This window comes from Manihot esculenta, chromosome 14 (genome assembly GCF_001659605.2).
Source record: "Manihot esculenta cultivar AM560-2 chromosome 14, M.esculenta_v8, whole genome shotgun sequence".
NCBI lineage: Eukaryota > Viridiplantae > Streptophyta > Magnoliopsida > Malpighiales > Euphorbiaceae > Manihot > Manihot esculenta.
This window is the reverse complement of record NC_035174.2, coordinates 1050235-1073466: the sequence shown is the minus strand read 5'-3', so window position 1 is coordinate 1073466 and position 23232 is coordinate 1050235. Positions and strand designations below refer to the sequence as shown.

General features: G+C 35.6%; 2 protein-coding genes and 1 pseudogene across 7 annotated transcripts; 2 read left to right on the top strand and 1 right to left on the bottom strand.

Moving 5' to 3' along the window:
* The first annotated feature begins 5612 nt into the window (after positions 1–5612).
* On the top strand, positions 5613–14939 carry LOC110599765 (annotated as a pseudogene).
* LOC110631029 (protein EMSY-LIKE 3) lies at positions 14414–20409 on the top strand. Of its 5 annotated transcripts, none has more exons than XM_021778731.2 (11): positions 14418–15031; positions 15327–15424; positions 16740–16945; positions 17037–17146; positions 17250–17484; positions 17613–17798; positions 17883–17951; positions 19078–19323; positions 19396–19464; positions 19535–19598; positions 20030–20409. In XM_021778731.2, exons 2-11 carry the CDS (start codon positions 15397–15399, stop codon positions 20197–20199), a joined length of 1383 nt encoding a protein of 460 aa, XP_021634423.1. In that variant the 5' UTR covers positions 14418–15031; positions 15327–15396; the 3' UTR covers positions 20200–20409. The 5 variants fall into 5 exon arrangements, with proteins under 5 accessions (XP_043806244.1, XP_021634424.1, XP_021634423.1 ...); XM_021778727.2 differs by having other exon boundaries at positions 17604–17798; positions 20027–20409; XM_021778729.2 differs by having other exon boundaries at positions 14419–15031; positions 17604–17798.
* On the bottom strand, positions 20313–22321 carry LOC110631030. Of its 2 annotated transcripts, XR_002490454.2 has the most exons (3): positions 21740–22321; positions 20579–20956; positions 20313–20484 (listed from the first exon to the last, which is right to left on the bottom strand). XR_002490454.2 is itself a non-coding variant. In XM_021778733.2 (2 exons), exons 1-2 carry the CDS (start codon positions 22086–22088, stop codon positions 20634–20636), a joined length of 672 nt encoding a protein of 223 aa, XP_021634425.1. In that variant the 5' UTR covers positions 22089–22321; the 3' UTR covers positions 20499–20633. The 2 variants fall into 2 exon arrangements, 1 of the variants encoding a protein (XP_021634425.1); XM_021778733.2 differs by lacking the exon at positions 20313–20484 and having other exon boundaries at positions 20499–20956.
* Between the last annotated feature and the right edge of the window lie 911 nt (positions 22322–23232).

Here is a 23232-nt window from a genome sequence, read left to right as displayed (position 1 = left end):
CTCCAATTCCTTGTCGTCTTTTACAGGCAACTGCTCCGCTTCACGTGGCGTGGATGGGTCACAGGCGTACGGCGGTGGTGGCGGTCCACCGATGCTTTCCATCCGTCCTGACATGCGAGTCCGACCTCAAATATGGCTCCGACCTCGATCGCATCTAAGCTCGCGCACGGGTCCGAGCTCAACGAGCAATCTATCGCGGTGGTCATCGAATTTGCCGAGTTCCTTTCTGTTTTGCTAAACACGGCTCCGACCTCCTTTTTTCTCACAGACTCCTCTTCTCTTTCACTCGCCTTCTTTTTTTTTTTTTTTTTTTTTGGTGTCCACGTATTACGTAAAATCAGAGCCGTTCAGCTTCCTACTGTATCGACACGTACCATTCTGATTCTTCTTTCAACTTATGCTAAGATCTTGATGCGCACTCAACTTCTTGATCCAGAACTTCAAAGCGAAATCTGGGCAATATTTAACAAATATGAAAGTTGCATTGATGCCGAAATACAACAAAGAGCAGTGGAGTATTTTGCATTAAGTAGGGAAAGTGCAGCTCTAATGGGCATATTGGCTGAAATGTCCAAGTTCTATGTGCGTCAATCTGCATTAATAAAAAAATAATAATAATAAAATAAAATAAAAAAAAAGAAGCAGAAGATGCTGAAGTTGATACTGCAGAGCAAAGTGCTATTAAGTTGCGGGCCCAGCAACAAACTTCAAATGCTTTGGTTGTGACTGACCAACGCTCTGCTAGTGGGCCACCACCTACTGTTCCAGTTGACCCACTTGCTCTTGTCAAAGTCGCTAACATGAGTGACAATGCAGACCATACTTCAGTAGACCAAACACTGACCCAGCCAAACAGGACTTTGCCTAAGGTAGATCTTCAAACTTCTTCGGCAGATTTCTCGGTGATCTTTTGGGACCGCTGGCAATTGAAGGTCCTCCTGGGACTGCTGTTCCATCTGAGCGCAATGCAGCTTCTAAAGTGGAAGGCGTGGTAAATACAATGGATCGTGCAGCTATTGTACAGCAGAAAGGACGGACGCCGAACTGAACGATGGTAAACTTCTCGGCGGAATTTTTAGCCTTGAGGTACCGAACACCAAATCGGTCGAATTTGAAGGACTCGCCCATGAAGCACTGGTGACGTCGATCATCTCAAGATCAATGACGACGAAGTCGGCAGCACCGTCATCATTCATTTCCACGCCGGCCTGCATAGTCATATTGCTACATGGTCGCGCCGACCTCACTTGTTGGGGCTCGACCAGACCAGCGACTTCCTCCTCAGGTCGGCGCGTCTTTGGCAGCTCGTGGAGCGCTGGTGACGCTGGTCATCTCAAGATCGATGGCCACGAGATCGGCAACACTGACATCGTTTATTTCCGTGCCGACCTCACTTGTTGGAGCTCGACCAGACCAGCGACTTCCTCCTCAGGTTGGCGCATCTTTGGCAACTCGATCTCCTTCCATTTTTGTTATTTCAACCATCCGACCTGCTTTTTCCTCGCGGACTCCTCTTATCTAACCTGTTACCTGGGACTTCACAATAGATCTGCCCATCCAATCTCTACATATGTGTATTGTGGATCTCACAATTTTTAACAAAGATATTCATCATCTGAAATTTCACTTGTTAAATCTCAAAGAAAAGATTAGTAGTAATAGAATTTAATAAATATTAAAAATAAATTATCTAAAAGATTATCAAAATATTCTTGAACCAGCTGGGTCTTTCTTTTCAGCTGGGTTGTCTTCCCCGTCCTCGAGGTGACCGAGCTTTCTCTATTGTTGCAACGCACGGTTTCGGGCTTCGCCGGTAACACCCATGGCTGGACGCGACATTGGATCGTCACCTTGTCTTTGAGCTGGACGGCATACCGCGTCGGAGCTTATCCACCTTGCCTGGATATTTGATTATTTCCTATTATCTCCAGGTTGCTCTGATACTTGAGGGGCGTTGCTCTGCAACAGAGTTGGATGGCTATGAATCGTGTATCCTCTGACCTCATGTCCTATCCGACCTGAAATGTTAGTCCGACCTTGTCTATTTTTCATTTATTGATCTTCTCCTTAACTTGCTAACCTGGGAAGAAGATGCCGACCTCACAACTTCAACAAATATATATATATACTTCTCATTCTTTTTTCCTTTTACAGAAAAGATTAAAATCTACATTCAGAGACAAGCATTTCGATCTGAAGTTTCACCTCATCAGATCTCAAAGAAAAAGTTAGTAGTAATAAAATTCAATAAATGTTAAAATAAACAACAAGGGTAGGAAAATGAAGATTAAGAGACTGTCAAGATATTCTTAAACCAGCTGGGTCTTTCTTTTCAGCTGGGTTACTGTAAATCTCCAGCTTTCTTTTTCGTATAAGCTTTCATACCTCCATGTGGATCTCAATGGGTGGATTTAGGAACTCTGGTGACGAAAAGGTCCCCTTCGTTTCCCACAGACGGCGCCATTTGATAAATATTTTCCTCTTCCTGGTCCATGATAGATCTGGTTTTCTTCTGGGTCCTTTCTTGTTGGGCTCCCTGATGGGTCTCTCCATGTTCTACCTGGTGAAAGGATCTGTAAAATAAGAAAGAATGGTCAGGGGCCTACCGGGGGTGCCCCGGCAGAGGCCCTCCGACGCTCAAGTCAGATTTTATGGCTCAGAGTAGTATATTTAGGCAAGGGTTACAGAAAGAATACAAATAGTGTCCAGGAAGGAGAAAGCAGAAGAAGAGAGCCCCCCCTGCGTGGCCTCTACCGTGATATATATACCTGTCTCTCTGCCACAATGCTAGTTGTCTTCTGTCGCCTAGCTCCGTATGTACGGATGTGTCAGGCGCCTGCTCCATGCGTAACGGCCATTAATTCTCCTCTGATACGTATGATTCTCCTCTGATACGCATGCGGAAGGACCTACTAGCGGGGCATCTTGGTCATTTTCCCCTTTCCGGGCTGGGTTGAATGGTAGGGCTGAAGTTCAGCCTGGTGAGGGCCTGATTACTGGGCCGAGAGGTTTGGGCCGGTTTGATTGAGGAGTCTAGGCGGAGTCCGGCCCTGTGACTGAGCGGGCTGGACCTGGCTCTCGAGGGAAATATTGAAGCCTTCGGATCATGGACTGTTTTCATGGGTCTGGCCTTTATACCGGGGTGAAGAAATCCAGCGATCATCAATAAACATATTCTAAATTAAACTATTTTTAAAAGTATAATTTTTTTAAATTATTATTTATAAAAATTTATAAATTATTTAAAAATCATTTGATATCACTTAAAAATAATTAAATTTTAAATATCTTTTAAAAATTTTAAAATTATAAATATATAAATATTTTAATGAATGAAAATTAAAAAAAAATATTAAAAGTTAATTAAATAAAATATTATAAATAAAAATTAATAGAAATTTAAATGTTTTTTAATAAAAATTAAAAGATTTAAATATTTAAATTATAATAAATAAAAATATATTAATTATAGAAAAATTTAAATAAATAATTTTAAAAATATAAAAATTAATTTATTAATTATATTAAAATTGAATGCACTAAATTTATTTATATATTTAAAAATATAATAAAATATTTCAAAAAGAAAAGTGTATGCTAATTGACTGTCTTGTTTTCCGTCATTTCCACCTTTCTTTTCATTGTTTCAATTTTATTATTAATTTTTTTTTTTTTCAAATAGAGGTTGAAAATTGGAGAGTAAATGAATTTATTTAATTTTATGTGTATCCAATTTTATTATTTATAATTTTTTATTTTTGTTTTTTTATAATAATCTCTAATTAAAAAATAAACTCAATTTTTTAATTCAAATTCAGTTAAATTGTCAATTTATGTAATTAAATTATTATTATTATGATAATTTTATTTTATAGAAACAAACACTATCAATAAATTATAAATTATAGTTACAAGAAAATGCAAATACACTAATTGGAATTAGAAATTGTACAGAAAATCAAAATAAAAAACTAAACAGTCCGAGAAAAGCAAGAGGTTGAGTTCAGGTTCCGCTATCTAAAAGTAATAAGAGCCTACATTCATCGACGGAGAATCATGCTTTAATTTTGAAAGTTTTATGTGTGGCTTTAGTATAATTTTAGTTTTTATTTTAATTTCTTTAATAAATTTTATAGATACTAGTATGAGGTTATTACTTTTAGAAATTTTTTTCACGGTAATAGATCATTGCTTTAATATTTAATCGGCAGTTATTAGAGTTGTCAATAGTCAATAAATTTAATATTGAAAATCTAATGGACTATTAACTGTTGCTTTATTACACTATTGTAAATTAAAAACATTATGGATCGACTTTCTTTCTCCAGCAGGAGCTGGTTATGAAGCATGTAGAGTTAAGTTAGTTGAATAATGCTTATGGGTTGTTGGCTATTTGTGCGATTTTGTTGCGAGTTTGATATTGAGGTGTCTGATCTTTTGATGTTGAGGTGTCTTGTCTTTAATTTATTGCGTTTTTTTGTGTTTAGCTATGTTTCCTATGCATGCCGTGGATGGCGGGCTCTAGACAGTAGATGGTTTTAAGTTGACAATTGTTACACCATTGGAGTTGGCGGATGGAGGATCGAGATGTTCCAAATTTAGGCTAGGTAATTGGGTTGGATTGTTGGACATGTTAGTTGGTGGGCTTAAAATTTCAACCTATAGTAGGTCAAATAGGCATTGCCTTGCAGCCTGTTAGGTTTTAAATGCAATTCCGATTAAAATGGTTATTGCAAAAAAAAAATAAAAAATTGAATCAACCTAATTGAACCACGGGTGTGACATGATTGGCTAAGTTTGAGCAATTTTTATTGTAATAAATAATTCAATATTACATTCGCGAAATAAGTTATATTCAGACTATTCATTACGGTGATGATATCCTTCACCGTCTCGCATTTTTTTTACGGTCAATTTAATATCACTTATATTAAAAAATAATTATATATTTTAAAATAAAAATAATAAATTAAAAATTAATGTTATAACGTTAGGATATTCAAAAAATTATAAAAAATAAATATTTAAAAAGTTAACATAAAGATTTTTTTTATTAAGTAATAACATAAGAAGAAAAAGGGACTTTTAAAACATAATTTTATTACAATAGATAAATAATTTAAATTAATAAATGATATTTATTACATTAAGATGGTAAAATTAACAAAACATAAACGATAATTTTTAATATAAATTAGAATTAATATTAAAATACTTAAAATTATTTAATTACTTTTTATTATAAAAATTCATTATTAAGGAAAAAACTGCTTCAACTGAAAAAATAATATTTTCACTGAGATTTATCAACAATTGCTAACATCACGCAACAACAAAAAATTTTGCAGTTAATTTTATTAATTTATCGGTAATAAATTTTAATATTAATTTTTAGTAATTAAAAATTTCATCTGAAAAATAAATTAATTTTTTAACTAATTTAGATTTAATAAAAATTTTGTTTTTAAATAATAATCATTATACTGTTTAAAAAAAAACCATTATATTATTTCTATCGTTGTATATTAATTATAGAAAATTATATAATTATTAAGTTTTTTTTGTATGTCAATGACGCCCCTTTTCTTCTCAAAGAGCGTCTAACGGCACCGTTTCCCATTGGCAGCCGCGGAACTCAAAATTAACTAACTTAAAACAAAACGCGCGATGATGAGCCTTTCAAGTCCGCGTTCCCTCAGTCATTGAACCCGCACTGATCTCTATCCTTGCTCAATCAAATCTTTTTTTCTGAATTTACGCTCAAATTTCTTCTTCAGTCCTCAAGTTCCCGCCAAAATTAGTTCCTGGATCTTTCAAAGCGGCAACTACTTCTCTTAATTCGATGTACATCTTCAAAATTGGTGTGAAGGTCTCAAAATTCCAAGTTTGAAGCATCGTATTTTTTCGTTTTTTGCTGTTTTGAAGATTATATTTTCGCTTGGATAGAAAAGGATTGGCTGTAAATTTATCGGGTTTTGATTGCTGCGGAGTGCTCAAAGTTCGACTCTTTCTGATGGGTGTTTCTGACCTCCGAATTCGCTAATTAGGACCAAGTGGTATCTCTTCACGCTTCAAATTCGAAGAATTTTACCCAAATTTTTTGTAGTTTTTGACTGCCGCGAGGTGCTTGCAGTTCTTCAAAATAAATAAATAAATAAAATGAAGTGGTCAATTTCAGGGGTTACTAAGTATTTTAGGGTTTGGAAAAGTTTCGATGGACTTGCAGACCGTGGATAGTAGTGGTGAGTTTATGATGGACTTTTTTCTGTGTTTGAGTTTGGTGGTTTCGGAAGATTTTTGGAGCTTTATTTTGGGAATTAGGATTTAATTTGTTGAATTTATTTTTATTTTGGCTTTAGTAGGGTTGAAAGCTTCTATTAATTCACAAGGTATGTGGAACTTAGCTTGTGATCGTGCGTCTAGTAAATTTTATAGTTTTGCAGAGTTTCCAGGAGCTTAGTTGCTTGCAGTGGGCCAGATTTATCATTTAAGTTCAAATGGGAAATTCATTATTGATAACTTGTTTTATTTCCTTTCAGGTGTTTGTTACGCGGGTTTTTGAAGATTGTCCCCCTTTTTATGTTTGCCGAGTTCATTTCTGGTGGTTGCAAGAGTTTTTGAAGAGTTGCGATGGACTATGAGCTTTCTGATAGTAGTGGTGAGATAATTAAGTTTTTGATGTTATAATATAACTTGCTCATGTATTTTCTGACCTCGTTTGATGGATTATAGTTTCTTTTTTTTTGGTCGAAATGATGGATTATAGTTCACTGCTGATATACGGTCCGAAGTAGAAGGGACTACGAATATTGTAATGCGTGAGATTCTGGAATCATTGTCAAGTTTTTCTTGGTGAGCTTCTATCTATGTGGTAAAAAGGTTGGTTTAAGTGATGTTTAAGCTCCTAAACTAGATTACTAGTTCAATATTGTAATGCGTGAGATTCTGGGATCATTGTCAAGTTTTTCTTGGTGAGCTTCTATCTATGTGGTATAAAGGTTGGTTTAAGAAAACTATATGGATTACTCTTGGGGGTCGTATTTTGATGGTTTATACATTAATCTGTGAGATGGTGAAGTGCTAGCACGTTCTTCTATGTGCTTATACTAGATGAACCTTTTTCTTGACCCAGGATGTCTTGGTTATGTAAATCGCAGTATTGTACTTGTTATGTGTACAGATATATTGTTAACTAATAACCAATTATATCTTCTTTCTACTATTTGCTATTTTTTTCTCGTCTCTTATCTGTTCTCTTCCTTTCTTCTGGCTCGTTCTAGCTTCTCTTCTTCTCTATTCTGATACTCACTTCTATTCTTGAATGTTGATAATGGTGGCATGAAGTTGGGTTCATTAGCCAATAACCTGACAATTCGCCTGTATCTGGGATTTGGTTTGAGCATTAAACAATAGGATGCAGTCAAACTAATTTTTGGTTTCAAGTCTTACCATCCCATGTGAAAGGATAAGGTTGTTTTTCATTGGAGGAGTCTCATATTGAAAACCACTGAACAGGAAATATGAAGAGCAGCATTATAAACTTTTTTTTAGTGGAAGTAGTACAACGTGAAAGCTATTATATATTATTTTTGATAGAGTCATGCTATTGTTGAAAAGTGATAAGCAGTACAATACAATCTGGAAGCCATTACATTAGCTGGAGCTTTATTGTATTTGAAATGACAATGCTGATAGAGTCATTTTATTATTGGCACTAATCATTATAATTTCATCTTTGTAAATTAAAAAGGGATAAGCAGTACAACCTGGAAGCTATTGAATTAGCTAGAGCTTTATTGTATTTGTAATGACAATGCTGATAAAGTCATTTTATTGTTGGCACTAATCATTACAATTTCATTTTTTGAAAGCAAGCTCCTGATGCATAAAAAACTTGAGATTTATTTACTTCCGTTTTACATAATTTCTTTATTTATATATATGTGCATGTGTGTGCATCTTGTTTGCCTTTGCAAGGGGGGATTGTTATCTTCATTTATTATGCAGTGAAAGTTTAACATGCTGCATTCTTTATCATTTTAATGATAGGTACTGATGATGACCTTCCACCATCACATTGAAATAGATTCCAGAGTGGGGTACGAACTGCTGGGAATGGAAGATCTACAGCAGTTTGTTCTTCTTCATTTCCAAGGGTTCATAAAGATATGGAAACTCAAATACACAACATTGAGCTAGAAGGGTACACTTCTGTCCATGGGCATTTGAAGCACAATCTGATGCCGTCACATGGGTATCCTATTGCACATTCTTATATCTATCATGTTGTACCTTCCATATTTACATATTAAGCAAATTTGAATGTGCTTTATCTTTATTTTCCAGGAAAAGGAGAGTTTAATTACAGAACTCACGAAAGAGTTAAAGGGTATCATATGAGGAGCACAGGGAGATCTTATCCAGGATTAATGTGTTAAGATAGGAGACCTTAACAAGGAGTTTGATAGAAGAGAAGGAGGTTTGGAGAAGGAAGGAAGAAAAGAGAGAAGGGATCTGAGAGAGAAGAGAGATTGTATTTCTCATATTAATTTCCAACATGCTTTACAGTATGATTCTCTCTCCCTTTATAGCTATGGTTGTTATAACTAACTATCCAGCTCATATCCATACATTCTAACCCAGCCTTTCCTTATCCTACTTATTTACTATTACTGCTGCTGTAACTTCTAGACCCTTCTTCTTATGCCACTTTATCCTCTGATATGTGACAATACCCTTCCATTAGTACTTTCTTGTCCCCAAGAAAGTGAGATCTTTGGAAATTGGGAGGTAATAAAAGATTGGCCCTCCCAAGTTGCATCCTTTTTAGGTAAATTCTGCCTCTTAATGAGGCCCTGCACAACTGTGGTGGAACCTCTAGTGATAGTCTTGGTCCGTAAGACTTGTTATAGGGCTATTATAATTTCTTCCTCTTGCATAAGTGGCAAGTCCCCCAAAGGAGTAATTTGCTCTCCCAACTTTTTCTTCAATAATGAAACATGAAAGACTGAATGAATTGTAGAATTAGGAGGTAGCCGTGGCTTATAAGCAACCTTCCTTACTCTGGCTATCACTTGGAAGGGGCCATGAAATTTGGCAGAAAGCTTGAGATTCTGTCCTAAGGCCACAGAAGACTGTCTGTAGGGTTGTAACCTCAAATATACCCAATCTCCCACCTCAAATTCTCTCAGTTCCCTTTTATCTGCTTATTGCTTCATCCTATTCCTGGCCAGTGCTAAGTTCTCTTTGAGGGTGGCAATAAGTTGCTGTTTCTATAACATGTCCTCCATGGAGCCCACAGTAGGTAGTACTTTAGGTGGCAAGGGTAAGAAGATAGGGGAATAGCCATACAATGCCTCGAAGGATGACATTTTAATGGAGCTGTGAAAAGTGGCATTATACCACCATGCTGCTAAACTGATCCACTTGGGCCAGGCTGCTAGTTGAGAGTGGCACGTGCACCTTAGATAAGCTTCTAGGCATTGGTTTATCATTTCTGTTTGCTCATCTATTTGAAAGTGATAGGTTGTGCTAAAAGAGGGAGTGGTGTCCATGCACTTAAAGAGATCCTTCTAGAACAAACTTGTAAAAACCTTATGCCTGTCAAACATGATAGATTCAGGTGCTCCACGTAGTTTGAACACATGATCCATGAAAAATTTAGTTACGGTGGATGCTGTAAAGGGGTGAGTGAGAGGAATAAAGTGCTCATATTTTGTTAATCTGCACACTCCCACCAAAATAGTATTCTTACCTTCGGATGTGGAAAGACTCTCAATAAAATTCATTGAGATGTGCTACCAGGCTTGGGAAGGGGCTGTAGCATGCCTGAATTGGCAACATTCTCATGTTTACATCTAGCATAAGTGTCACAACCTTTAATCCACTTTACAACATCAGTGAGCATACTAGACCAGTAAAAAAAGTGTTTCTTCAGCATGATGTAAGTACCATTAATTCCTGAGTGACCACTCATTGGAGAGCCATGATACAGTTCAAGTAACTGATACCTGAGCCTTGTAGCTGTATTCACATAAAGCTTATCTTGGTGGTACAATAAGCCATTCTTGAATTGGAATCCAGGTTGGGCACTAGTGTCCACTAAAAGTTGTTTAATCAGCTCAATAGCTTTGTCATCCTCTTCATAACTTTGAGAAATAGAAGTCATCCATTTATGAGTGATAGATGATTGCAACACAAAGGAGGTAGGAGTTATTCCACTGGGTTGCCTAGATAAGGAATCAACAACCTTATTTTCCACCCCTTTTCTGTATATAATTTTGTAGTCTAAACCCAGAAGTTTAGAAATACTTTTATGCTGCAAATGTTTGTGCAATCTCTGTTCAGCGAGCAGCTTTTTCCAAAAACATAATTTTTTGTAAGTCTTGTTCTTTAATGGGAAATTATGATGCTAGGGAATGGAGAAAGACAAACGGGCTTCAACCTGGCATGTGGAGCAGCCCAGCCTGCTCATGATCCCACACCTAGCCCTACTGTTTCAGCACCCCTGCAAGAAACGAAAGCATCACAATCGGTCGCTTCATTGTCCATAGGTGCACCTTCTTTTGCTTTGCCATCTGCGCAACCATCTTCATCAGGCCTGAGACGGGGATTAACCTTCTACTAGTTAACTTAATATTGACACATCTTATGCAAAAGTTTTATCTAAATATCCATTGAAATGAAATTTCATTATTTTTTATGCTAAAACTTTTTTTTTTTTGGGGGGGGGGGGGAGTGGTGGGTTGGGTTGAGGAAGGAGCGTGCTGAGGTTCCTTTATATTATCGACACATTAAATTTCTTGTTGAATGTCCAGCTTTGATATGATGCATGTTTTGGGGGATTTACATTATGATATGTCAACATAATTTTTAGGGGTTTGATAAATAATAAATACTGAATTCCAGCATCTTCAAGGTAAACTTTCCATACATCTTAAGTTTGCTTGCTTTGTAAGAACTTCATTTTCTATACCCGCTGACAAATTGGATTGGGATATTTTTAAATATCATATGATTTATTTCCCACTGGTGCTTTTTATGACACATGATTGAGAATCCTCTGCTTCCTCTGACTTCTCCTCTCGTGTCTTTTTCTCTCATACATGCATGCACCAGCGCCCCCCCCCCCCCCCCCCCCCCAGAGGTTGCCAGTTTGTAGAACAGACAACAGTACATATTCTTATGATACCTTGTCTCTTATGCGATTAGCGATCTATTTTCCTCTTTTGTGATTTACAATTCATCTCCTAAATGTGTCCTCATGGCAAAAAACATTCTACTTTGTAATTATATGTATATTTTAATTGGCAGATGTCTCCTGAAGATGTTAGGTGGGAGGGGAGAACCCAGGAATTTTCAATAGAGGTAGTCGTCCTGGTCCTGGTCGTGGGAATAAGAAAGCTATGGCTCATGGTGGGGCACTTGCTGGTGCAAGAAGAGGTAGAGGGACTATGAAGGGACAGTCTAGAAAATATATCCCATTATCGCAAAATGGTATTGGAAAAAAGGCTTTAGGGGATATTGAGATACTTCACACGGATGCTCTAATCAAGGAGGTAAGCTGGTAGCTAGAGCACTCCTTCAAACTGAATAGAACACTTCTCTAATTTCATGATTGTGTACAGGTGGAAAAAGTTTTTGGCACTAGCCATCCTGAAGTGAGACAGCAAAGAAAGTGCTTAAAGTAAGAAACGAGTATCTTGTATTGGCCTGTAGTGTAACATTGCAGGACTTTTAATTTTCTTTGATGCAGGAACACAAACAAGCACTAGTTGATGCAATTGCAAAGCTTGAAGATGCATCTGATGGTGAAAGCGGTAATAACTAATTGCACATGAACATGTTTTTATTATAGTGTCCAGCAAAGTGTATCTATTGTATCATCTAATTGTAGTTTTTTGGTCTTTGGATTTAACCTGTAATAGTTGTGTACAATTCTGTCACCTTGGTAGTATTTTCTCAATTGAGTGCAAGAGATGGGCCCAAACGTTTATCTGGAAGTTCCCCCAACTCCTAAGTTGCTTTTATTTTATCTTGTCAATATTTTTCCCATGTTAAGCATCAGTGAGATGGAATGAAAATATAATACAAATCTTGCTACCCTGATGGGCTTATTATGCTGTAGATTTTCCCATGATAATGGGATTTATTCACTGGAAAGCAGCAATGGATTGATTTTATTGATTGTGAAATCAATACCATCTGTTCTCGTCTTTCTTTCTTTCATTTTTTTTTTTTAAAAAGCAGATGGAGAGCATCCATTTTCCCATGGACGATCAATGGACCAAGATGAGTATGGAGAAAGCGGCCATATAATGAGATGGGCGGTGAAGGTAGAGTATCAGATAGCAACAAAATGGCAAGAGGTGGTAGAGTTGGATCAGTTGAACATCAAGATGATGGCGATGAAATATTGTGTCGTAGTCTTATTGCTGACTGATATAATGACCTTTTTTGTATGGTAGGACTAATTTAGTGACCAACCCAGCGTATGTAGCGCCGGGCTTATAGCATTCTGGTTAGGTAGGAGGAGTTTGGCTCCTTTGTAATTTTGATTTCATTAGATGTTGGAAATTGCTAGTGTAAAATTATGTTGGCTCGGTGAATACTCTGAAAAAATCTCTTTAAAATTGGTCATCTATGCAAGAAGTTATAAGGTTACAAATGGGTTTTGTTTAGAAGTATCTTTTTCTTAAATGTGAAAATGGCAGCCGAAAACGTTGACAGGTTTGATATACAAGGAAATGTCATGGCTAGCTAAAAGCTGAAAGCGAAGGCGGTGGCCAGGAGGTAGTGTAGTAGCTATTGGTGTCTGCTGGTTGATGTTTTGAGGAAATGGAGTTCTGTTTCTTTCCTTCATTTTTGCGTCTCATCTGATTACCTCTTCATTGGTCTGATTTTATTTTTTATTTATGTTTTATATAATATTATTCCTTCACATATTATTCTGTTATTGTAAAATCTGAGTAAATGCAATTGGGTTTTTATTTTTGAAGTTTTATTATATGAAAATTTTTTTAAGAATTTATTTGACTCTGTTTAGTGCTCACATCATGAACTAAATTGAAACTCATCAAGTTCTTTGATAATCATATACCCGTATGCCTAGATAGCACCGCTACAGACTGATTTCAATTTATGAACTGAAAGGCTTTAAATCAAAGGATACAAGTCTGATTAAAAGACTGAAAGGTTTGATTTCAGGTTTTAAATCAAGTGGCATATATTTGATTAAAAGACAAATTCAATTTTGGTTATATACTCAATTTGATGTAACTAATTACGAATTGAAAGATTTTAAATTAAGAGGTACAAGTTTGATTAAAAGATTGAAAGGTTTTAAATCAAGTGGTATAAGTTTGATTAAAAAATGAATTCAATTTTGGTTATATATTCAATTTGATATAACTAATTAGAAAGTTTGATTAAAAGATTCAAAGGTTTTAAATCAAGTAAGTCTGATTTAAAGATAAATTCAATTTTGGTGGTATACTCAATTAGATATAACTAAATGGTAATTAAATAAAAAAATCGCTAGTTTGGACATGATTGGATCATGAGATGACCAATCATGTCTGAGCATCCTTTTATTTTAACTGAAATTTAAAACATTTTAATTGAATTTTTTAAAATTTTGTTTTATGATTTGAATTATTTGATTAGGTTAGTCATTAAAAGGAATTTTTTTTAAAAATTTTTTTATTCAATTTAGTCATTGCTGATGGCGGGTGAAGGCGGTGCAAGAGTTTTGTTGTGCTTTTCAATAATTGTTCTATGGCTAACCAGACTATAACTATCAGGCGCTAATTTTCTCTTATGTGGTATTTGGTTTTCTTTATGTGTATAAAATTTGGGTGGGATTTTAGTGGTTTTCAAGATTGTTATTTGACCTCTTATTTTGATTGTTGCCTGTGTTTGATCTGAATTGTTTGTGTGGTATGTACTTTATTGTGTTGCATTTTCTTTATTTCCCTGTTTCTAAACATGGATAGTCGGGTTGTCGTTGTCGTTGTCTTGTAATTTTCTTCTTGTACTTTGGTAGTGTGGATTTCGACGATCTTAACTTGGGGCGAGTGTATGGATGCCTTATTGGGTTTTTTAGTTGTGAGTTTGGATTGTTTACTTAGTTTATTTATATCGTTGTATTTATGTTTTTCGATTATTAAATCTTTAAAAAAAAAATGCATTAGTGGTGCACCGTTAAAGAAAAGTTTAGGAAATTTAATTTTAGATAATAAATTATTTATTATTATTATTAAATGAATATGAGCATTGGCAATCTTAATATTAACCTCTTATTTTCTCTCATATATATTAATCATAGATATAGATTGTTTAGTTATTAACTTATTTTTGCATCTATAAATAATTTCGACGACGGCCCTTTTCTTCTCGAACGGTGTTAGACACCGTTTCCTATTGGCCGCTGCGGAACTCAAAATCAACTGTTAACTAACAAAAAGGGAAAAACATAGAGCGCGATAATAAGCATTTCAAGTCCGGGTTCCCTGTCATTGAGGCCGCGCTCATCTTTATCCTTGCTCGATCAAATCTATTTTTCTGAATTACACTCAAATTTCTGTCAAAATTACTTCCTGGATCTTTCAAAAGGGTACAAACTTCTCTGAATTCGATGTACTCAATGTACCTCATCAAAATTGTCGTGGAGGGCTCAAAATTCCAAGCTTGAAGCATCCTATTGTTCTTTTTTTGGAGCTTTGAAGATTAAATTTTCGCTTGGATAGCAAAGGATTGGCTGTCAAATTATCGGGTTTTGAATGCTGCCGAGTGCTCAAAGTTCGAGCCTTTCTCATGGGTGTTTCTGACCTTCGAATTCGCTAATTTGGACCAACTCGTACCCCTTCACGCTTCAAATTCGAAGAATTTTAGCCAAAAAATTATAGTTTTTAACTGTCAAGGTGCTAGCAGTTCTTTTTTTAAAAAAAAAAAAGTGGTCAATTTCAGGGGTTACTGAGTATTTTAGGGTTTGGAGAAGCTTCAACGGACTTTCAGACCGTGGATAGTAGCGGTGAGTTTGTGATGGATTTTTTTTCTGTGTTTGAGTTTGGTGGTTTGGGGGAAGATTTTAGGATCTTTACTTTGAGAATTAGGCTTTAAATTTGTTGATTATCTTTATTTTGGCTTTAGAGGGCTGGTGTTTAAAGCTTGTAGTAATTCACAAGGCTTGTGAAATTGATCTTGTGACCGTGCGTCTAGTAAACTTTATAGATTTGTGGAGTAAACCAGGAACTTGGTTGGCTAGATTTACCATTGAAGTTCAAATGGGTAAATTCATTATTGATAATTCTTTTTTTTTTTTTCAGGTGTTTGGGGGTTTTTGCAGACTTCCCCTGCTTTTTATGTTTGCGAAGTTCTTTTCTGGTGGTTGCAAGTATGGACTATGAGCTTTCTGATAGTAGTGGTGAGTTAATTAAGGTTTTGATTTTTGTAATTTAATCGCTCATGTTTTTTAGTCCCTCATTTGATGGATTATGGTTCACTGTTAATGCGAGGACCAAAGTAGAAGGGACCAGGTATAGGATGTTTAAGCTTCTAAACTAGATTATTAGTTCTATACTGTAAATGATGCGTGAGATTTGAGATCAACTGTCTACCTTTTCTTGGTGAAAATGAGAATTTTTGGAGCTTCTGTATATGTCTTAAAAAGTTGGTTTGAGAACCTATATATATGGTAAAAAATTGGTTTAAGAGAACTCTATGGATTACTCTTTTTATTTCTTTTTTTTTTTTTTTTGGGGGGGGGGGAGGGGGGGGTGGGTGGGGGTTGGGTTTGATGGTTTATACATTAATCTGTGAGATGGCAATGTCCTAGCATGTTCTTGTGCATGCATGTATTAGGATATTTTTCTTGACCCAGGATGTCTTGGGTTTGAAAATGGCAGAATCCTACTGCTTATGCATGATGCAGATGCTGTATGAGTTGTGACTGAAGCGGCCATATAAGTCACCTGAGTTGAGTAGCTAGTGATGCAGCTAGTTGGCCGTCATTAGTTGGCTTATTAAGTCAATAGTCAGTTGTCACTGAATAGGCAAGCTGGAATTTTGTATTACAAGAGTATAAATACAAGACACAATGCAAGTCTACAGATACTTCATTAATGAATAAACAAACTTTTTTTTTCTTCTATTCTCTCTTTTCTTCTCAATTCTTCACTGTTCTCTTCCTTTCTTCTGTCTCCTTCTCACTTCTTCTCTATTCTGATAGTCACTTCTATTCTTGAATGTTGATAATGGTGGTACGGAGTTAAGTTCATGAGCCAGGAGCCTGACAATTTGCCTGTGTCTGGGATTTGATTCAAGCATTAAACTATAGGATGTGGTCAAATTAATTTCTAGTTCAAATCTAACCATCCACTGTGAAAGGATAAGCTTTTTTTTCATGGAGCAGTCTCATATTGAAAACCACTGAATAGGAAATTTGAAGAGCAGCATAATAAATGTTTTTATTGAATGGAAGCAATACTGGAAACTGTTGAACGGCTAGAGCTTTAATGTGTTTGACAATGTTGAAAGAGTCATAATTTCTTGAAAGCTCAGCTCCTGCTGCATCAAAAACTTGTGGTTTAGTTTCTTCAGTTTTACATAATTTCTTTATACCTGCGTGTGTCTGTGTGTGCGTGCATGTTTCTTGTGTGCCTTTGCAAGGGGGGATTGCTATCTTCATTTATTATCCAGCGGAAGTTTAACATGCTTAATTTTTATCATTTTAATGATAGGTACTGATGATGACCTTCCACCATCACATCGGAATAGATTCCAAAGTGGGGTACGACCTGCTGCAAATGGAAGATCTACAGCAGTTGGTTCTGCTTCATTACCAAGGGCTCATAGTGATATGGAAACTCAAATACACAACATTGAGCAAGAAGCATACACTTCAGTCCTACGGGCATTTAAAGCACAATCTGATGCCATCACTTGGGTATCTTTTTGCACATTTCATATCTATTAGATTACCTTCCACATTTACATATTAAACAAATTAAAATGGGCTTTATATCTTTATTTTCCAGGAAAAGGAGAGTTTAATTACAGAACTCAGGAAAGAGTTGAGGGTATCAGATGAGGAGCACCGGAAGCTCCTATCCAGGGTTAATGCTGATGACATGATCCGCAGAATAAGGTCTAATTATTTGATGGCATGTTCAGCTGAGTAGCTTTTTCCAAAAGTCTAATAATTGTAAGTTTTGTTCTTTAATGGTAAACTGTATACATTATGATGCTAGGGAATGGAGAAAGACGAATGGGCTTCAACCTGGCATGCCAAACACAGCCCAGCCTGCTCATGATCCCACACCTAGTCCTACTGTTTCAGCATCGCGCAAGAAACCGAAAGCATCACAATCAGTTGCTTCATTGTCTGTAGGTGCACCTTCTCCTGCTTTGCCATCTTCGCAACCATCTTCATCAGCCCTGAGACGGGGACCTCCACCAGGGCCTAGAAGCAAGAAATCCAAACCAGTAAGTTGAATAATTTTGCAGTGTCAAGAAAAGGATTATGTTATTTATGTTTTCCTGCTTTATTATTACCTTAAGTTTTTGGTTAATGCAACATATTCTCTACTGCACCTTCAATGAAGTCCATGCAGTATCCTTCCACAGGTTTGACTGGAAGAGCACAAGCTAATATTCGGAGTTCTTCGGGTGCATTTGCCACTGATGAACCTGCAGAAGCTACCAGTTATGATCCATTGATTGGAAGGAAAGTTTGGACTCGGTGGCCTGAAGATAACCAATATTATCAGGCTGTTATAACCGACTACAATCCAGTTGAGGTGCATTTTATGTGGCAGTTGAGTTTACAAGTTTCAATGTTTGTTGGGCATCTTTTAGCATTATTATTTTTTCCATATTGACAGGGGAGGCATGCTTTGGTTTATGATATTAATACTGTGGATGAAACATGGGAGTGGGTTAATCTGAAAGAGGTAAAATTTTTTACCATATTCCTATGAACCAATAACTTCAAATGTTACATGGTTCACTTGCACATGGAGTGATTGCAACAATATTGATTTCAATTTATCTTTGATTGACCTCTCCTAGATAAATTAATATCGACACATCTTATACAGAAGTTGGATATAAATATCCATTGAAATGAAATTTTGTGGTTGCTTCATCATTTTTTATTATTAAAACCTTTTTCTTTTTTCTTTTGGGTTGGGGGGGGGGTTGGGGGGGGGGTTGAGTGGGAGTGAGTGTGCTCAGGTTCATTTTTTTTTTATTGACACATTAAATGTCTTTTAATGTTCAGCTTCGATATGATGCATGTTTTGGGGATTCACCATTATGTATGTCAACATAATTTTTAGGGGTTTTGATAAATAATAGGGAAAATTACAAAAAAATGTATCCTATGATTTTTATCGCTTTTTCACTTCGAAATCTGTAGTTTATTTCTGGGTTTGTGATTTAATTTTATGTTAAACTAGTATCTTGTGATATTAAACAGTGGTAATTTCTTGACTTCATGCTAATGTGAAACTCATATCACAAAGTATTATTTTGACAAATTGAACCAAAGTAAACCACAAAATCTAAAGTAAAAAACAATGGAATCACATTTTTTTTTGTACTTTTTCCTAAATAATAAATACCGAATTGCATCATTTCCAAGCTAAGCTTTTTCATATATCTTAAGTTTGCCTGGTGTGTAAGCACTTTATTTTCTATACCCACTGAAAAATCGTATTTAGACATTCTTAATAATCATATGATTTATTTTCCGATTGTACTTTTTATGAAAAGTTTGAGAATGCTTTGCTGCACTTCTCCTTTCATGTCTGTATCTCTCATACATGCATGCATCCCCCCCGCCCCCACCCACCCTACACCTCTCTCTCTCTCTCTCTCTCTCTCTCTCCTATTTATTGCTAGGAGTTTGCAGTTTCTAGGGGAACGAATAACGTGCATATTCTTGTGATCCTCTGTCTCTAATGCAATTAGCCATCTGTTTACCTTCCCTTTTGTAATTTACAATTCATCTCCTAAATGTGTCCTCATGGCAAAAAGCGTTCTACTTTATATTGATATGTGCATATTAATTGGCAGATTTCTCCTGAAGATATTAGGTGGGAGGGTGAGAATCCAGGAATTTTTCATAGAGGCAGTCGGCCCGGACCAGGTCGTGGGAATAAGAAATCTATGGCTCGTGGCGGGCCACTTGCTGGTGCAGGAAGAGGTAGAGGGACTATGAAGGGACAGTCTAGAAAAGATATTCCATTATCACAAAATGGTATTGGAAAAAAGGCTTTAGGGGATATTGAGATACTTCACACAGATACTCTAATCAAGGAGGTAAGATGGTAGCTGGAGCACTTCTTCAAACTGAATAGAACACTTCACTTCTAATTTTGTGATTCTAAACAGGTGGAAAAAGTTTTTGGTGCTAGCCATCCAGACCCAATTGAAATTGAGAAAGCAAAGAAAGTGCTTAAAGTAAGAACCGAGTATCTTGTATTGGCCTACAGGGTTACATTGCAGGATATTTAAGCTCTCTTTGATGCAGGAACATGAACAAGCGCTAGTTGATGCAATTGCAAAGCTTGAAGATGCATCTGATGGTGAAAGCGGTAATAACTAATTGCACATAACCATGTTTATATTAGAGTGTCCAACAAAGACACTGCCTATCTGTTGTATCTATCTAATTGTAGTTTTTGGATCTTCGGATTTAACCTGTAATAGTTGTGTACAATTTTATCACTTCGGTAGTATTTTATCAATTCAGTGCAAGAGAATGGGCTTAAATGTTTACCTGAAAGTTGCTCAAAACTTTTTAGTTTCTTTTGTTTTTATCTTGTCAATGTTTCCCATGTTAAGCATCAGTGAGATGGAATATAAATATAATCCAAAATCTTGCTACTACCCTGATGGGCTTGTTATGCTGTAGATATTCCCATTATAATGGATTTATTCACTGGAAAGCAGCAATGGATTGATTTTATTGATTGTGAAATCAATACAACCTATTCTCTTCTTTCTTTGTTTTGGTAAAAAGCAGATGGAGGGCATCCATTTTCCCATGGACAATCGATGGACCAAGATCGAGTATGGAGAAAGCGGCCGTATGATGAGATGGGTGGTGACGGTAGAGTATCAGATAGCAAAAAAATGGCAAGAGGTGGTAGAGTTGGATCAGTTGAACATCAAGATGATGGCCATGAAATATAGTGTCATAGTCTTATTGCTGATGTAATGGACCTTTTTGTATGGTAGGATTATTTTAACGACCGGCCCAGCGTATGTAGCCCCTGGTTTATAGTCTTCTGGTTAGGTGGAGTTTGTTCCGTTGTAATTTTGATTTCATTGGATGTTGGAAAATACTTGTGTAAATTATGTTCACAGTGAATGACATTTGCCTGTGCAAAGGTCTCTTTAAAATTTGCTTTCCCTTGTGCTATAATATTTGGTTTAGAGGCCACATTCGCTGGAATGGTGGTTCTATTTTCACTCATCCTGCAAATTAATCGGAGATTGAAAAAATCAGCAATCGCAAACAATACACAGTGATCATAAAAGGCAATCTAACCTATCACAATTCAGAAGCTACCTATGAAGTCCTATGTAGATGCATTGAACGTCATCTCAGAGACTACATAATAGTCCTATAAAGATGCAATGAACGTAAGGATAAGGTTCACCATCTGAGCATCATAAGCAGGGCCTTCCATTTGGAAGTGTCCTGCTCCTTCAATTAGATGCGTCTCAACGCGTCCCGCAGCTGAGCTCAGCTTTTTCTGCAGCTGCTTAACGCTGGTAAAACCATCCCGGGTTCCCATTACAAAGAGTTTTGGTTTTGGAGTCTGTAAGATGGCTTTGTGATGTCGCCCAAAAAGGATTGAGGCCATCATGCCGAAAGGATATCCTAGACTTACATATCCAACCACTTCGTTAATCTCATCTACTGCAGATCCTGAAATTGGTGCACCTGTACCAGAGGTTACAAGATTACAGTATCCAAAATTAGTGAGCTTTCCCAGTATATGAGAGAAACCCCTTCTGCTATGAGAAAAGTCCCACAACAGAAACAATAAGGAACTTGAGAAAAAAGTGACATGGTTGGAGAGGCATAGAAATTGGAATACACACTGGAAACAAGAATATGTAAACGAAATTTTAAAAGAGTTATCTTGCCAGAATAACAATACGAGATTGAAGAAATTCCACACCCAAGTACTCAACAGTTTTCTTCACTAAAATTTTCCACCATCATAACTGAACCTATCTGCCACGATCCACTCGAGAATTTCAATACCAAAACAGACAAAAAAGCAACGAAAGCACAAGAAATCATCAATGGCTGGATGGGTGAACCAAATGACATGCCAGACTAATTCTATCGAACTGAATAAACTAACAACAACTATAATAATAATTGTATAAAAAATTAACTACTAACTGCAGAATTATGTGCAATTGATCTGAAAGATGAAATTCTACCCACTATCTTCAATCAGCCCTCGACATTAAAAGCATTTTTTAGTTTAGCCCAGATGTGGTGAGAAGCAGTTAAATGTTTTCCCTTTGTGGATGTTAATACAGCAGGCAACAAGAGATATGCCTGATAGCTGTAACAGATTCACAAACGAACACCAGTTTCATAGATCTAAGAATTACCCATTAAAACCAATCAAACAAAAATTTGTAATCATTATCCCCAAACACGTCATCCAAATGAGAATATAATTGCAAAATCATGAAAAACACATACCTGCAGAGGAACCCACCAACAAAATCTTGTCAGTTGATAGATTTTCACAAACCCATTTGCAGACAGCGATGACATCCTTGACTTCAGAAAACCCGGTAAGAGAAGGCTTCCCTGTGGACCTCCCAGCACCTCTCATGTCAAAAGTGACAGCCGTGTAACCTTTCTGTGCCAACCCAATTGCAATTCCTTTTAGAAGAGCTTGACAACCACCCAAAACTGAATATGGGTGGACAAGAACAATAACCAATTTGTCTTTGATCTCATCTTCTTTGGGCTTGAAGACCCTTGTCTGGAGCTTCACTCCATCATTGGTTTCTACTGTGGAGGACTCAACTGTATAGCTTGACATCCTTCCAAGCAAAAAAGGATGCTCGGAAATGGCAATTTGATGGATGATGAGAGAGAATAGTTAGGTTCTGGCTGCACAAGACCAAGAGAATTTTTAAAGACCGAGGTCATCACAATCTGGTGAACCGTGTCTGGCAAAAGCAAAAAATGGTGCGGTTCTTTCTTCCCTACCAACCAATACTCCTTTATTTTAAGGCTTAGTTTGGTTTTGGTAACTTGGCAAAGGGAAGTGAAGTGTGAAATTGGATCTTATTTGGTTGTATGATTATACAACTTGTCGAAAACTTGGTGTATTTTACTTTCGGCTTTACGAGCGAAGTAAATTTTTTTTCTTCTGTAATTTAAGTTATTTTCTTTATTTTTTTTATAATTAAATATTTAAATGAAAGTTAATAAAATATTAAAACTTATTTTTATTGATAAATAATATGTATGAAAAATTTTGTGATATAACTTTATACATATTATATATACATTTAAATAAAAAAATTAATTTATTTATTAAATATAAATATTTTTATATTATTATTATTATTATTATTATTATAAAAAAAATATATTGATTATCATGTTAATCAAATATTTACCTTTTAAAAATTGAGTATTTGGCAATGCAATATTCTCCGTTAAATTGAATATTATATTTTAAAAAATTTTAGAATATTTACAATAAAGTTATTTATATTCTTTTTATAATTATTTTTTATTAATATACTTTTATTTTATGAAAATTTAACTTAACAACTAAATATATTTAAATTATATTTTTTATTTGAAATAATTTTACTGAAATTGTACTTTCTATGAAATTAATTTTTACACTCAAAACATCTTATATTTAAATTTAAATTAATTTGAAAATGTTATAAAAATTCACACTATCTACTAATTAACATTTCAAGATCAACTTAATGAAATATTTTTAATATTTAAGATACCACCAGATTTTTTAATAAAATTTAATATATATTTCACCAGTTTTAATAAATAAATTTTAGTTATAATTTTCTACTTCTAACAATTAAATTAACTTTAGTAAATATCACTAATAACTTTTTAGTTAATAAAGAATTAATGATTATTTTATTTTTTCCATTTTCATCAGGTTTATTACCAAATTCCATTCCATTGCTAGAGTTATTTTA